Source organism: Ascaphus truei, chromosome 3 (assembly GCF_040206685.1).
Source record: "Ascaphus truei isolate aAscTru1 chromosome 3, aAscTru1.hap1, whole genome shotgun sequence".
NCBI classification, from domain to species: domain Eukaryota; kingdom Metazoa; phylum Chordata; class Amphibia; order Anura; family Ascaphidae; genus Ascaphus; species Ascaphus truei.
In genome coordinates, this window is record NC_134485.1 from 2,970,515 (window position 1) to 2,987,569 (window position 17,055).

General features: G+C 48.2%; 1 protein-coding gene across 1 annotated transcript in view; it reads right to left on the reverse strand.

Annotated features, from left to right (window-relative positions):
- The window catches only part of LOC142490599 (uncharacterized), a 125,927-nt gene that overhangs the window by 34,458 nt on the left and 74,414 nt on the right, over positions 1-17,055 (reverse strand). The window contains exon 10 of the mRNA XM_075593015.1: positions 1,895-4,678. Within this exon, the coding sequence (XP_075449130.1) occupies positions 1,895-4,678 (2,784 nt within the window). The remainder of the gene's footprint in view (positions 1-1,894; positions 4,679-17,055) is intronic.

The window sequence follows — 17,055 nt, forward strand, 5'->3', positions numbered from 1 at the left end:
AACAATATAACAGTGTAACAGTGTAACAGTGTATCCGTAACTGCCTCACACATAACAATATAACAGTGTAACAGTGTAACAGTGTAACAGTGTAACAGTGTAACAGTGTAACAGTGTAACCGTAACTGTCTCACACATAACAATATAACAGTATAACAGTGTATCCGTAACTGTCTCACACATAACAATATAACAGTGTAACAGTGTAACAGTGTAACAGTGTAACAGTGTAACAGTGTATCCGTAACTGTCTCACACATAACAATATAACAGTATAACAGTGTATCCGTAACTGTCTCACACATAACAATATAACAGTGTAACAGTGTAACAGTGTAACAGTGTAACAGTGTAACAGTGTAACAGTGTAACAGTGTAACAGTGTAACAGTGTAACAGTGTATCCGTAACTGTCTCACACATAACAATATAACAGTGTAACAGTGTATCCGTAACTGTCTCACACATAACAATATAACAGTGTATCCGTAACTGTCTCACACATAACAATATAACAGTGTAACAGTGTAACAGTAACTGTCTCACACATAACAATATAACAGTGTAACAGTGTATCCGTAACTGTCTCACACATAACAATATAACAGTGTAACCGTAACTGTCTCACACATAACAATATAACAGTGTATCCTTAACTGTCTCACACATAACAATATAACAGTGTAACAGTGTAACAGTAACTGTCTCACACATAACAATATAACAGTGTAACAGTGTATCCGTAACTGTCTCACACATAACAATATAACAGTGTAACCGTAACTGTCTCACACATAACAATATAACAGTGTATCCGTAACTGTCTCACACATAACAATATAACAGTGTAACAGTGTATCCGTAACTGTCTCACACATAACAATATAACAGTGTAACCGTAACTGTTTCACACATAACAATATAACAGTGTAACAGTGTAACAGTGTATCCGTAACTGTCTCACACATAACAATATAACAGTGTAACAGTGTAACAGTGTAACAGTGTATCCGTAACTGTCTCACACATAACAATATAACAGTGTAACAGTGTAACAGTGTAACCGTAATTGTCTCACACATAACAATATAACAGTGTAACAGTGTAACAGTGTAACCGTAGTTGTCACACACATAACAATATAACAGTGTAACAGTGTAACAGTGTAACCGTAATTGTCTCACACATAACAATATAACAATATAACAGTGTATCCGTAACTGTCTCACACATAACGAAGGGACGGGTGGGTCGGAATCCTTCCTGCGGACCGGATATCCCACCCCTGCTCAGGATCTGAATCCCCGGCTCCCCACCCCCAGGACATTATAGAGGCGGCAGAGCACGTCCAGGCCGCAGGGACAAAGGTGGGGGGGGGGGGGCTAGCCCCGGCGGTCACGTGCCCTGTCACCAAAGGAGCACCAAGCTGCTTTATGCTTGTGTTTGCACACGCGTTCCTCCTAATGCTCGCTGCTAGTGTTGGACCGGGTCCTACATTTTTTTAAACCGGGTAACGGTTACCCGGAGGATTTGGCACCTTGTACCCGGCCGGGTATCCGGCTACCCGGTTTTTCACTTACCTGGGGGTGGAGGAAACGTACCTGGGGTGGAGGAAGCCCGCGGCGGTCCAATAGGAAAGCTTCTTCTCCTGCTCCGGTCACATGGTCCCAGCTCCCGCGCGGGCCCCACACTGACCGCCGATGCCGCCCCACCGCCCCCGCCCCCCTGCTCACCTGTTCCGATGTCCGCGCGGGCTTCCAGCAGGTAACAGATGCTTTTCAACTACCCTGACATTACCCGGATACCCGGCGCCGGGTCCACTTTCCAGCTACTGGGTCCAGGTAATTTCCGGGTAGCTGAAAAGCGGCCGGGTAACGCCGGGTACCGGGTAGTACCCAGTACATCACTACTCGCTGCGGCTGATGTCCCCAGGACAGGGGTCTCGTGTCCCCAGGACAGGGGTCTCGTGTCCCCAGGACAGGGGTCTCGTGTCCCCAGGACAGAGGTCTCGTATCCCCAGGGCAGAGGTCTCGTGTCCCCAGGGCAGAGGTCTCGTGTCCCCAGGGCAGAGGTCTCGTGTCCCCAGGACAGAGGACTCGTGTCCCCAGGACAGAGGTCTCGTGTCCCCAGGACAGGGGTCTCGTGTCCCCAGGGCAGGGGTCTCGTGTCCCCAGGGCAGAGGTCTCGTGTCCCCAGGGCAGAGGTCTCGTGTCTCCAGGACAGAGGTCTCGTGTCTCCAGGACAGAGGTCTCGTGTCCCCAGGACAGGGGTCTCGTGTCCCCAGGGCAGAGGTCTCGTGTCCCCAGGGCAGAGGTCTCGTGTCTCCAGGACAGAGGTCTCGTGTCTCCAGGACAGAGGTCTCGTGTCCCCAGGACAGAGGTCTCGTGTCCCCAGGGCAGAGGTCTCGTGTCCCCAGGGCAGAGGTCTCGTGTCCCCAGGACAGGGGTCTCGTGTCCCCAGGGCAGAGGTCTCGTGTCTCCAGGACAGGGGTCTCGTGTCCCCAGGGCAGAGGTCTCGTGTCTCCAGGACAGAGGTCTCGTGTCTCCAGGACAGAGGTCTCGTATCCCCAGGGCAGAGGTCTCGTGTCCCCAGGACAGGGGTCTCGTGTCCCCAGGGCAGAGGTCTCGTGTCTCCAGGACAGAGGTCTCGTGTCCCCAGGACAGAGGTCTCGTGTCCCCAGGACAGAGGACTCGTGTCCCCAGGACAGAGGTCTCGTGTCCCCAGGACAGAGGTCTCGTGTCCCCAGGGCAGGGGTCTCGTGTCCCCAGGGCAGGGGTCTCGTGTCCCCAGGACAGGGGTCTCGTGTCCCCAGGGCAGAGGTCTCGTGTCTCCAGGACAGGGGTCTCGTGTCCCCAGGACAGGGGTCTCGTGTCCCCAGGACAGGGGTCTCGTGTCCCCAGGACAGAGGTCTCGTATCCCCAGGGCAGAGGTCTCGTGTCCCCAGGACAGAGGTCTCGTGTCCCCAGGACAGGGGTCTCGTGTCCCCAGGGCAGAGGTCTCGTGTCCCCAGGACAGGGGTCTCGTGTCCCCAGGACAGGGGTCTCGTATCCCCAGGACAGGGGTCTCGTGTCCCCAGGACAGGGGCCTCGTGTCCCCAGGGCAGAGGTCTCGTGTCCCCAGGGCAGAGGTCTCGTGTCCCCAGGACAGAGGTCTCGTGTCCCCAGGGCAGAGGTCTCGTGTCCCCAGGACAGAGGTCTCGTGTCCCCAGGACAGGGGTCTCGTGTCCCCAGGACAGAGGTCTCGTATCCCCAGGGCAGAGGTCTCGTGTCTCCAGGACAGGGGTCTCGTGTCCCCAGGACAGAGGTCTCGTGTCCCCAGGGCAGAGGTCTCGTGTCCCCAGGGCAGAGGTCTCGTGTCCCCAGGACAGGGGTCTCGTGTCCCCAGGGCAGAGGTCTCGTGTCCCCAGGACAGGGGTCTCGTGTCCCCAGGACAGGGGTCTCGTGTCCCCAGGACAGGGGTCTCGTGTCCCCAGGACAGAGGTCTCGTGTCCCCAGGGCAGAGGTCTCGTGTCCCCAGGGCAGAGGTCTCGTGTCCCCAGGACAGAGGTCTCGTGTCCCCAGGACAGAGGTCTCGTGTCCCCAGGACAGAGGTCTCGTGTCCCCAGGGCAGAGGTCTCGTGTCCCCAGGGCAGAGGTCTCGTGTCCCCAGGACAGAGGTCTCGTGTCCCCAGGACAGGGGTCTCGTGTCCCCAGGACAGGGGTCTCGTGTCCCCAGGGCAGAGGTCTCGTGTCCCCAGGGCAGGGGTCTCGTGTCCCCAGGACAGGGGTCTCGTGTCCCCAGGACAGGGGTCTCGTGTCCCCAGGGCAGAGGTCTCGTGTCCCCAGGACAGAGGTCTCGTGTCCCCAGGGCAGAGGTCTCGTGTCCCCAGGACAGGGGTCTCGTGTCCCCAGGACAGGGGTCTCGTGTCCCCAGGACAGGGGTCTCGTGTCCCCAGGACAGGGGTCTCGTGTCCCCAGGACAGGGGTCTCGTGTCCCCAGGACAGGGGTCTCGTGTCCCCAGGACAGGGGTCTCGTGTCCCCAGGACAGGGGTCTCGTGTCCCCAGGGCAGAGGACTCGTGTCCCCAGGACAGGGGTCTCGTGTCCCCAGGACAGAGGTCTCGTGTCCCCAGGACAGGGGCCTCGTGTCCCCAGGACAGGGGTCTCGTGTCCCCAGGACAGGGGCCTCGTGTCCCCAGGACAGGGGTCTCGTGCCCCCAGGACAGGGGTCTCGTGTCCCCAGGACAGGGGTCTCGTGCCCCCAGGACAGGGGTCTCGTGTCCCCAGGACAGGGGTCTCGTGTCCCCAGGGCAGGGGTCTCGTGTCCCCAGGGCAGAGGTCTCGTGTCCCCAGGACAGGGGTCTCGTGTCCCCAGGGCAGGGGTCTCGTGTCCCCAGGACAGGGGTCTCGTGTCCCCAGGGCAGGGGTCTCGTGTCCCCAGGGCAGGGGTCTCGTGTCCCCAGGGCAGAGGTCTCGTGTCCCCAGGACAGGGGTCTCGTGTCCCCAGGACAGGGGTCTCGTGTCCCCAGGACAGAGGTCTCGTGTCCCCAGGACAGGGGTCTCGTGTCCCCAGGGCAGAGGTCTCGTGTCCCTAGGACAGTGGTCTCGTGCCCCCAGGACAGAGGTCTCGTGCCCCCAGGACAGGGGTCTCGTGTCCCCAGGACAGTGGTCTCGTGCCCCCAGGCACTCACCTGCAGCATGGCTGGTTATACGGAGCAGATTACGGTCACTTCCCAGACCAACCCTCTTTACCTCACTCTCTCACTGTTGACGGTCTATTTGCCCGGTTCTCTCTGTAGTCATCTCACAAACTGACTAAACTCTCTCGCTCTTTTTTACTATCTCGCTCTGTTTCCAGTTTGCAGTCTTTGTGTTGTCATCTCTCTCATTTGCATACTGCCTCTGTTTGCAGCTGTCTCTTTATTCTGCCCACACACGCTTCTATACAGAATAAAAATCTGCAGCTCTCTCATTGTCCAGACTGTCTGAGTTTGTATCTCTCACTGTCTCTGTCTTTAGCTGTCCTCTCTCTCTCCAGACTGTATCTGAGTCTCGGTCTGTCTCTCTCTTGTTGTCTCTATGTGCAGACTCTCTGTGTGTACCTCTCTCTCTATGCAGACTGTGTGTGTGTCTCTGTGCAGACTGTGTGTAGCTGTCTGTCTCTCTCTCTCTCTCTGTGTGCAGACTGTGTATAGCTGTCTCTCTGTGTGTAGTTGTCTATGTGTGTCTCTGTGTATAGCTGTCTCTCTGTGTGTAGTTGTCTATGTGTGTCTCTGTGTAGCTGTCTCTGTGTGTAGTTGTCTGTGTGTGTCTCTGTGTAGCTGTCTCTGTGTGTAGTTGTCTATGTGTGTCTCTGTGTAGCTGTCTCTGTGTGTAGTTGTCTATGTGTGTCTCTGTGTAGCTGTGTGGCAGTCCCAGCTCCCAGTAATGCTTTGCTGCAGGAAGCAGGGAGGGGCCATCCTCCCAACAGGGGGGGGGGGGTGAGGAGAGATGGGGGAGAACATGTGTACTGTATGATGTGTGTGTGTGTGTGTGTGTGTGTGTGTGTGTGTGTGTGTGTGTGTGTGTGCGTGTGTATTGTATGCTCTGTGTGTACTGTATGTGTGTGTATACTGTATGTATGTACTGTATGTGTAATCTATGTGTGTGTGGGTGTGTACTGTATGTGTGTGTATACTGTTTGTATGTGTATACTGTATGTATGTACTGTATGGTGTGTGCGTGTGTGCGTGTGCGTGTGTACTGTATGCTGTGTGTGTATTGTATGCTCTGTGTGTACTGTATGTGTATGTGTGTATACTTTATGTATGTACTTTATGCTGTGTGTCTAATCTATGTGTGTGTGTGTGTGTGTGTGTGTGTGTGTGTGTGTGTGTGTGTGTGTGTGTGTGTGTGCTGTATGCTGTGTGTGTATTGTATGCTCTGTGTGTACTGTATGCTCTGTGTGTACTGTATGCTATGTGTGTGTGTGTGTGTGTGTGTGTGTACTGTATGCTATGTGTGTGTGTGTGTGTGTGTACTGTATGCTGTGTGTGTATTGTATGATCTGTGTGTACTGTATGCTGTGTGTGCAATGTGTGTGTACTGTATGCTGTGTGTATTGTATGCTCTGTGTGTACTGTATGTGTGTATTTTATGCTGTGTGTGTACTGTATGTGTGTATTCTGAATGTATGTACTGTATGCTGTGTGTGTACTGTATGGTTGGTGTGTGTGTGTGTGTGTGTGTGTTGTGTGTATTGTATGCTGTGTGTGTACTGTATGTGTGTAATGTATGCTGTGTGTGTATTGTTAGATGTGTGTAATGTATGTGTACGGTATGCTGTGTATATACTGTATGCTGTGTGTGTATTGTATGCTCTGTGTGTACTGTATGCTGTGTGTGCAATGTGTGTGTACTGTATGCTGTGTGTGTGTATTGTATGCTCTGTGTGTACTGTATGTGTGTATTTTATGCTGTGTGTGTATTTTATGCTGTGTGTGTACTGTATGTGTGTATTCTGTATGCTGTGTGTGTACTGTATGTATGTACTGTATGCTGTGTGTGTGTGTGCTGTATGTGTATTGTATGCTATGTGTGTGTAATGTATGCTGTGTGTATTGTTAGTTGTGTGTAATGTATGTGTACGGTATGCTGTGTGTATACTGTATGCTATGTGTGTACTCTATGTGTACTGTATGCATTGTATGTGTGTAATATACACTGGGGGTACACTGTGTACTGTATGCGCTGTATGCTGTGTGTGTATTGTATGCGTGTAATATATGCTGAGTGTGCTGTGTGTACTGTATGCTGTGTGTACTGTATGTGTGTAATATATGCTGAGTGTACTGTGTGTACTGTATGCTGTGTGTGTACTGTATGCTGTGTGTACTGTATGCTGTGTGTACTGTATGCTGTGTGTACTGTATGTGTGTAATATATGCTGGGTGTACTGTGTGTACTGTATGCTGTGTGTGTGTGTACTGTATGCTGTGTGTAATATATGCTGGGTGTATTGTGTGTACTGTATGTGTGTAATATATGCTGGGTGTATTGTGTGTATTGTATGTGTGTGTATTGTATGCTGTGTGTATTGTGTGTATTGTATGCTGTGTGTATTGTATGTGTGTAATATATGCTGGGTGTACTGTGTGTACTGCATGCTGTGTGTAATATATGCTGGGTGTACTGTGTGTGTACTGTATGCTGGGTGTATTGTGTGTGTGTAATATATGCTGGAAGTACTATATGCTGGGTGTATTGTATGTGTGTAATATATGCTGGTAGTACTGTATGCTGTGTGTATTGTATGTGTGTAATATATGCTGGGAGTACTGTATGCTGTGTGTAATATATGCTGGGAGTACTGTATGCTGTGTGTATTGTATGTGTGTAATATATGCTGGGAGTACTTTATGCTGTGTGTAATATATGCTGGGAGTACTGTATGCTGTGTGTGTGGTATGTGTGTAATATATGCTGGGAGTACTGTATGCTGTGTGTATTGTATGTGTGTAATATATGCTGGGAGTACTGCATGCTGTGTGTATTGTATGTGTGTAATATATGCTGGGAGTACTGTATGCTGTGTGTGCTGTATGTGTGTAATATATGATGGGAGTACTGTATGCTGTGTGTATTGTATGTGTGTAATATATGCTGGGAGTACTGTATGCTGTGTGTATTGTATGTGTGTAATATATGCTGGGAGTACTGTATGCTGTGTGTATTGTATGTGTGTAATATATGCTGGGAGTACTGTATGCTGTGTGTATTGTATGTGTGTAATATATGCTGGGAGTACTGTATGCTGTGTGTATTGTGTGTGTGTAATATATGCTGGGAGTACTGTATGCTGTGTGTATTGTGTGTGTGTAATGTATGCTGGGAGTACTGTATGCTGTGTGTATTGTATGTGTGTAATGTATGCTGGGAGTACTGTATGCTGTGTGTATTGTATGTGTGTAATATATGCTGGGAGTACTCTATGCTGTGTGTATTGTATGTGTGTAATATATGCTGGGAGTACTGTATGCTGTGTGTATTGTATGTGTGTAATATATGCTGGGAGTACTGTATGCTGTGTGTATGTGTGTAATATATGCTGGGAGTACTGTATGCTGTGTGTATTGTATGTGTGTAATATATGCTGGGAGTACTGTATGCTGTGTGTATGTGTGTAATATATGCTGGGAGTACTGTATGCTGTGTGTATTGTATGTGTGTAATATATGCTGGGAGTACTGTATGCTGTGTGTATTGTATGTGTGTAATATATGCTGGGAGTACTGTATGCTGTGTGTATTGTATGTGTGTAATATATGCTGGGAGTACTGTATGCTGTGTGTATTGTATGTGTGTAATATATGCTGGGAGTACTGTATGCTGTGTGTATTGTATGTGTGTAATATATGCTGGGAGTACTGTATGCTGTGTGTATTGTATGTGTGTAATATATGCTGGGAGTACTGTATGCTGTGTGTGTAGCCCTGATAGGTTTTGGGCTATTATTCTGTCCTCCTCCTGGCAGCAATTCCTTGTAAGGGCAGGTTGGCCAGGATTAATCATGGGTTTTCCCCACACCTTGCAGCTCAGTGAGTCAGAGAAGGTAATGCAATCAGGCCTGCTGTCCAATCAGGGACAGGGGGCTGGTTCTTACTGGAACTGACTTAAGGAGCTGCTCATCTCAATTTACTCAGTTGTCTCTACCATTGAGAGAGACCGGTTTACCCTAACCAAGCTGTCAGGGCTCTGACAGTTTGAGGCCCTCCCTTAGGGGAGCGGAGGGAAACCCTTTCCTCATTCCTTTAGGGAATAAGGTGGCCAGTGGCTGGGAGTGAGGTCCATGGACATCCTGAGGGTGAAGACCTGAGTGATAAGAAGGGATTCAGTGTAAGCTGCGCACTGCTGTACTCAGAGAGAGACTGAATAAAGATCAACTGTTTCTACATTCTCCTGGCCTGAGACTGAAATCTATCGGGGAGGAAAGACCCCAGAAGCCTGTCCTGTCATCCCCTATAACACCATGCAGGGGACCCAGGGAACTCCTGGTACCAGCAGGTTTGCACCACACTACCAGCTTTCCCCAAGATAGGCCATATGTGAGATTGGGTGGGGAAACAGGGTTACATGTATACTGTATGCTGTGCCTGTACTGTATGCTGTGCCTGTATTGTATTGTATGTCTTTATTTATATAGCGCCATTAATGTACATAGCGCTTCACAGTAGTAATACATGTGGTAATCGAATAAATATCAGATAATATAAATAACAGATCATGGGAATAAGTGCTTTAGACAAACATAACATTAAGGAAGAGGAGTCCCTGCCCCGAGGAGCTTACAATCTAATTGGTAGGTAGGGAGAACGTACAGAGACAGGAGGAGGGAGTTCTGGTAAGTGCGTCTGCAGGGGGCCAAGCTTTATGTATCATGTGTTCAGAATATCCATAGTGCTATTCATATGCTTCTTTAAGCAAATGTGTCTTAAGGTGGGTCTTAAAGGTGGATAGAGAGGGTGCTAGTCGGGTACTGAGGGGAAGGGCATTCCAGAGGTGTGGGGCAGTCAGTGAAAAAGGTTTAAGGCGGGAGAGGGCTTTAGATAAAAAGGGGGTAGAAAGAAGACATCCTTGAGCAGAACGCAAGAGTCGGGATGGTGCATAGCGAGAAATTAGGGCTGAAATGTAAGGAGGGGCAGAAGAGTGTAAAGCTTTAAAAGTGAGGAGAAGAATGGAGTGTGAGATGCGGGATTTGATTGGAAGCCAGGAGAGGGATTTCAGGAGGGGAGATGCTGAGACAGATCTAGGAAAGAGTAGAGTGATTCTGGCAGCAGCATTTAGGATAGATTGTAGGGGAGACAGGTGAGAGGCAGGAAGGCCGGACAGCAGGAGGTTACAGTAATCAAGAGGGGAGAGAATGAGGGCCTGAGTCAGAGTTTTAGCAGTCGAGCAACAGAGGAAAGGGCGTATCTTTGTTATATTGCGGAGGAAAAAGCGACAAGTTTTAGAAATGTTTTGAATGTGAAGAGCGAATGTGAGAGAGGAGTCGAGTGTGACCTCTAGGCAGCGTGCTTGGGCTACTGGGTGGATGATCGTAGTTCCAACAGTAATGTGGAAGGAGGTAGTAGGGCCAGGTTTGGGAGGAAGTATGAGGAGCTCTGTTTTAGCCATGTTGAGTTTAAGGCGACGGTGGGCCATCCAGGATGATATAGCAGAGAGACATTCAGAAACTTTGGTCTGTATAGCAGGTGTAAGGTCAGGTGTTGAAAAGTATATTTGTGTGTCGTCAGCATAGAGGTGATATTTAAACCCAAAAGATGTTATTAGGTCACCTAGAAAGAGTGTGTACAGAGAAAAGAGAAGAGGTCCTAGGACAGAGCCCTGGGGTACCCCCACAGAGAGATCAATAGAGGAGGAGGTGTTAGCAGAAGAGACACTGAAAGTACGATGGGAGAGGTAGGATGAGATCCAGAATAGAGCTTTGTTCCGAATGCCAAGAGTATGGAGAATGTGAAGGAGAAGAGGGTGGTCCACGGTGTCAAATGCTGTAGAGAGGTCGAGTAATATGAGCAGAGTGTAATGACCTCTGTCTTTGGCAGCATGGAGGTCGTCAGTTATTTTAGTGAGGGCTGTTTCCGTGGAGTGAGCAGTGTGGAAGCCAGATTGTAGAGGGTCTAGGAGAGAATAGGTGTTGAGAAAATGGAGCAAGCGAGAGAATACAAGACGTTCAAGGAGTTTAGAGGCAAAAGGCAGGAGGGAGACAGGTCGATAGTTAGAAAGACAGGTAGGGTCAAGCTTGCTGTTTTTGAGTAATGGTATGACTGTTGCATGTTTGAAGGAGGATGGAAAGGTTCCAGAGCAGAGGGAGGAGTTAAAAATGTGTGTGAGCGTAGGGATTATAGTAGGAGCAAGAGGTTTTAGGAGATGGGAGGGAATGGGGTCAAGAGGGCAAGTGGTAGAGGGAGAAGTGGCGATCAACAGCGACACATCCTCCTCTGAGACAGTGGAAAAAGAGTCAAGGAAGGCAGGAGGAGAGTTAGGAAGAGGTGTAGGATGGGAAGAAGAAACAGAGGGGATGTTCTGACGTATGGATTCCACCTTTTCCTTAAAATAGTCAGCAAAGTCCTGAGCGGAGATGGAGGAAGGAGAGGCAGCTGAGGGTGGTTTGAGTAGAGTATCAAAGACAGAGAACAGTCGGCGTGGGTTAGACTTGTGCATGTTGATTAGTGCAGAAAAGTAGGCTTGTTTAGCTTGCGAGAGGGCAGAGTTGAAACAGGATAGCATAAATTTGTAGTGAAGGAAGTCTGCGAGAGTGTGAGACTTCCTCCAGAGGCGTTCAGAGGAACGAGTGGAGGAACGCAGCATGCGTGTGTGGGAATTTAGCCAGGGTCTAGGGTTAGAAGGGCGAGTGCGGCAGAGAGAAAGCGGGGCATGTAGATCAAGAGAGGAGGACAAGACAGAGTTGTAGTTCCTGACCAGGTTGTCGGGGTCTGTAGCAGAGCTGAGAGAGGAGAGGGAGGAGCGTAAAGTGGACTCAAAGTCAGGTAAGTGAATAGAGCGCAGGTTTCTGCAGAACCGGGGTGTAGATGGAGGTGGAGAAGGGGAGAAGCGAGATAGAGAATGAGATGAGGTGATGGTCAGAGAGAGGAAAAGGGGAAATGGAGAAATCGGAGAGAGAGAAGTTCTTAGTGAAAACCAGGTCTAAGTAGTGGCCATCCTTGTGGGTGCTGGCTGCAGTCCACTGTTGAAGGCCAAAAGAAGAGGTTAGAGAAAGAAAGCGGGAAGCCCAAGGGAGAGAGGGGTCATCAATGTGGCAATTGAAGTCCCCAAGGAGAAGAACAGGGGAGTCTGAGGAGAGGAAGAAAGAGAGCCAGGATTCAAAGTGAGAGAGAAAGGCAGAAGGGGGATGAGTAGAGGTAGGTGGGCGATAGATGACCGCCACATGAACAGGGAGAGGAGAGAAAATCTGGACAGTGTGAGCCTCAAAGGAGGGAAAAGCAAGAGAGGGAGGAATAGGAAGGGTTCGGTAACGACAGAGAGAGGAGAGCAGGAGCCCCACGCCTCCACCCCTGCCATCAGTGCGCGGAGTGTGGGAGAAGGAAAGGCCACCGTAGGAGAGGGCAGCTTCCAGAGCAGAGTCAGACTGAGTGAGCCAGGTCTCAGTTATAGCAAAGAGAAGCAGGGGGTGAGAGAGAAAGAAGTCATGCACAGAGAGGAACTTGTTAGAGAGGGAGCGAGCACTCCAAAGGGCACAGGAGAAAGGGAGAGAGGAGGGAGGGTGGCAGGGGATGGGTATGAGGTTGGAGGGTTTGACACCAGAAGGAGTAGAGGTTGCAATTGGCAGGCGAGGACGAGCGCATGGAGGAATAAGACAGGTACCAGGATTGGGAGAGATATCCCCAGAAGCAAGGAGGAGAAGCATGGATAGAAAGAGAATGTGTGAAGAGGATTTGTAGGGGTGTGTTTTAGTGCAGGGGATATAGCTGTGTGGTGTCAGAGGACGCAGGTAAGAAAGGAGTTCATGTGAACTGAGAAGTGGGGATGGAAGGAGAGATGGAGATATATGAATAGAGTTAGAGACATACTGAGGCTGGTAAAAAGAAGTGCATAATTTGAGAAGAAGTGAAGTCACTGCAAATATAAATGGTAAAGGCAGCATCACAGCAGTAATGATGCAGTCTGTATAGATGATATCCTCCTTTCCAGCGTAGTTCAAATGCAGGAAACAGGGCCAGATGGGGGTGTCCACTTCCTCACTTCTTTTGAACTTCCTTTTAAACTTCAGTTGTTCAGTAGTCATGCCACTTATAATGGGCCACTTGGATATGGGCTGCAGTACTGTATGCTGTGCCTGTACTGTATGCTGTGCGTGTAATGTATGATGTGCCTGTACTGTATGCTGTGGGTGTAATGTATGCTGTGCCTGTACTGTATGCTGTGCGTGTAATGTATGCTGTGCGTGTAATGTATGCTGTGCGTGTAATGTATGCTGTGTGTAATGTATGCTGTGCCTGTAATGTATGCTGTGCGTGTAATGTATGCTGTGCGTGTAATGTATGCTGTGCGTGTAATGTATGCTGTGCGTGTAATGTATGCTGTGCGTGTAATGTATGCTGTGTGTGTAATGTATGCTGTGCGTGTACTGTATGCTGTGCCTGTACTGTATGCTGTGCATGTAATGTATGCTGTGCCTGTACTGTATGCTGTGCGTGTAATGTATGCTGTGCGTGTAATGTATGATGTGCCTGTACTGTATGCTGTGCGTGTAATGTATGCTGTGCCTGTACTGTATGCTGTGCCTGTACTGTATGCTGTGTATTGTACTGATGCAGCAACGAGTATCCGAACACTTGCCTGGGAAAATCTGGGGCAATACCACAGTAATTCTGCAACATTTCTGTGACATTTCTGCAGACAGACTAATGGCCCATCGGATTAACACAGCGGGGGTCCCTGGCAGTCCCATTCAAACTGAGATTGCCCCAGATTTTCAAAGGCAAGTGTTCGGATACTCGTTGCTGCATCTGTATGAGTGTAATATATGCTGGGTGTACTGTATGTGTGTAATATACAGCTGCAGCGGCCATTATTCAAACAATCACGGCGCCGATTTGGTGTGCGCTGCTGTATTCCTCGCGGCATTAACGCCGCCAATCGCCCCAGGCACACGTGTTTATCGCGGTGGCTTTGTTTGAATTTCATGGATTCTGTTTCTTTAGGTGCAATGAAATGAATGAATTGCAATGTGTACAGTACTGTGTCACTCTGTCACTCTGTCACTCTGTCACTCTGTCACTCTGTCACTCTGTCACTCTGTCACTCTGTCACTCTGTCACTCTGTCACTCTGTCACTCTGTCACTCTGTCACTCTGTCACTGTGTCACTGTGTCACTCTGTTACTGTGTCACTCTGTTACTGTGTCACTCGGTTACTGTGTCATTCTGTTACTGTGTCACTGTTACTGTGTCACTGTGCCACTTTCAGGTGTTTAAAAACCAGAACACTAAAATGCCATTTTCTGCACTCGCGTATTAGGCGCTACGGTTGGAAGAAATCCCGCGCCATGACATGGGTATTCCGAGGTATACAACGTGTGAAGTGTTTCAGTAACGGCTGCTGCAGCTTTATGCTGTGTGTACTGTATGTTGGGTGTGTTGTGTGTACTGTATGTTGGGTGTGCTGTGTGTACTGTATGTTGGGTGTGCTGTGTGTACTGTATGTTGGGTGTGCTGTGTGTACTGTATGTTGGGTGTGCTGTGTGTACTGTATGTTGGGTGTGCTGTGTGTACTGTATGTTGGGTGTGCTGTGTGTACTGTATGTTGGGTGTGCTGTGTGTACTGTATGTTGGGTGTGCTGTGTGTACTGTATGTTGGGTGTGCTGTGTGTACTGTATGTTGGGTGTGTTGTGTGTTCTGTATGTTGGGTGTGCTGTGTGTACTGTATGTTGGGTGTGCTGTGTGTACTGTATGTTGGGTGTGCAGTGTGTACTGTATGTTGGGTGTGCTGTGTGTACTGTATGTTGGGTGTGCTGTGTGTACTGTATGTTGGGTGTGCTGTGTGTACTGTATGTTGGGTGTGCTGTGTGTACTGTATGTTGGGTGTGCTGTATGTGTACTGTATGTTGGGTGTGCTGTGTGTACTGTATGTTGGGTGTGCTGTGTGTACTGTATGTTGGGTGTGCTGTGTGTACTGTATGTTGGGTGTGCTGTGTGTACTGTATGTTGGGTGTGCTGTGTGTACTGTATGTTGGGTGTGCTGTATGCTTTGTAATGGATATATATGGTGAAACCTATCCCTGCTTCATTTTGCAAAGCCACTATAACCAACCCCACACTGAGAAGACCCATTAAGAGGTGTGTGTGTGTGTGTGTGTGTGTGTGTGTGTGTGTGTATACACAGTGGTGTCAAAAATAAAGTACTCCCTCGTTGAATTCCATGGTTTTACATATCAGGACATAATAACAATCATCTGTTCCTTAGCAGGTCTTAAAATTAGGTAAAAACAAGCTCAGATGAACAACAACACATGACATATTACACTGTGTCATGATTAACAAAAATAAAGCCAAAATGGAGAAACCATGTGTGAAAAACTAAGTACACCTTATGATTCAATAGCTTGTAGAACCACCTTTAGCAGCAATAACTTGGAGTAATCGTTTTCTGTAAGACTTTATCAGTCTCTCACATCGTTGTGGAGGAATTTTGTCCCACTCTTCTTTACAAGTTGCTTCAGTTCATTGAGGTTTGTGGACATTTATTTATGCACAGCTCTCTTAAGGTCCCGCCACAGCATTTCAATCGGGTTGAGGTCTGGACTTTGACTGGGCCATTGCAACACCTTGATTCTGTTCTTTTTCAGCCATTCTGTTGTAGATTTGCTGGTGTGCTTGGGATCATTGTCCTTTTGCATGACCCAATTTAGGCCAAGCTTTAGCTGATGGACAGATGGCCTCACATTTGACTCTAGAGTACTTTGGTATACAGAGGAGTTCATGGTCGACTCAATGATTGCAAGGTTCCCAGGTCCTGTGGCTGCAAAACAAGCCCAAATCATCACCCCTCCTCCACCGTGCTTGACAGTTGGTATGAGGTTTTTGTGCTGATGTGCTGTGTTTGATTTTCGCAAAACGTGGCGCTGCGCATTATGGCCAAACATCTCCACTTTGGTCTCGTCTGTCCAAAGGACATTGTTCCAGAAGTCTTGTGGTTTGTTCAGATGCAACTTTGCAAACCTAAGCCGTGCTGCCAAGTTCTTTTTAGAGATTAGAGGCTTTCTCCTGGCAACCCTTCCAAACAAATCATACTTGTTCAGTCTTTTTCTAATTGTACTGTCATTAACTTTAACATTTAACATGCTAACTGAGGCCTGTAGTCTGAGATGTAACTCTTGGGGGATTTGCAATTTCTCTGAGCATTGCACGGTCTGACCTTGGGTTGAATTTGCTGGGACGTCCACTCCTGGGAAGATTGGCAACTGTCTTGAATGTTTCCACTTTTGAATAATCTTTCTCACTGTAGAATGATGGACTTTAAATTGTTTGGAAATGGCCTTATAACCCTTCCCAGATTGATGGGCAGCAAAAATTGCTTCTCTAAGATCATTGCTGATGTCTTTCCTCCATGGCATTGTGTTAACACACACCTGAATACTCCAGACCAGCAAATTTCTAAAACGTCGGCTTTTATACAGGTTGTCACACTTGCTGATGATCAATTAATCAAGGGCATTTGATTAGCAGCACCTGCCTGCTACTTAGCATCTTAATTCCTATGGAAGCAGTAAGGGTGTACTTAGTTTTTCACACATGGCTTCTCCATTTTGGCTTTATTTTTGTTAAATAAATCATGACACAGTGTAATATGTCATGTGTTGTTCATCTGAGGTTGTATTTACCTAATTTTTAGACCTGCTAAGGAACAGATGATTGTTATTATGTCCTGATATGTAAAACCATAGAATTCAAAGAGGGTGCACTTTCTTTTTCACACAAGTGTGTGTGTATATATATATGTATAAATATATATATGTATGTGTGTATATATATATATATATATATATATATATATATATATATACATACACACCATTGTGTGTAGTATATCAGGTTTTCAGTGCTGGAACTTGCCCATGGTGCTATATAGACTATAGTATGCTACATCCATCCTGGTGCTACATACATTTGCGATGTCAACTTCAACAATTCCATTATCACCTTTATCCCTGTCCCAGGAGACCAGGTAATTTACACCTTTTTACCGGGATCATTCACTGAGCAAAACAAGTTAATGTAATACATTGTACATTTACTCACAGGAAAAGGCAAACACACAATGCTACACAAACTACATAGAAATACACACTTACTTGGGACCTGGGCAAAAAACTAGACTTTCCTAGCTTAAATAGACGTGAAATAAGAGTCTTTAGTTGACATGGACTTTGCCCGAAATGTCCTGAAACTCAAATCGGCGTGATGTTCCTGACGCCACCGCTGTTCCTGATTTCCTCCGGAGGACTTGAAATCTCATCACCGGGACTTAGCTCAAATCGTCCTGGAACTAAAATCGGCGTGACATCCCAATTCCAGCCGCTA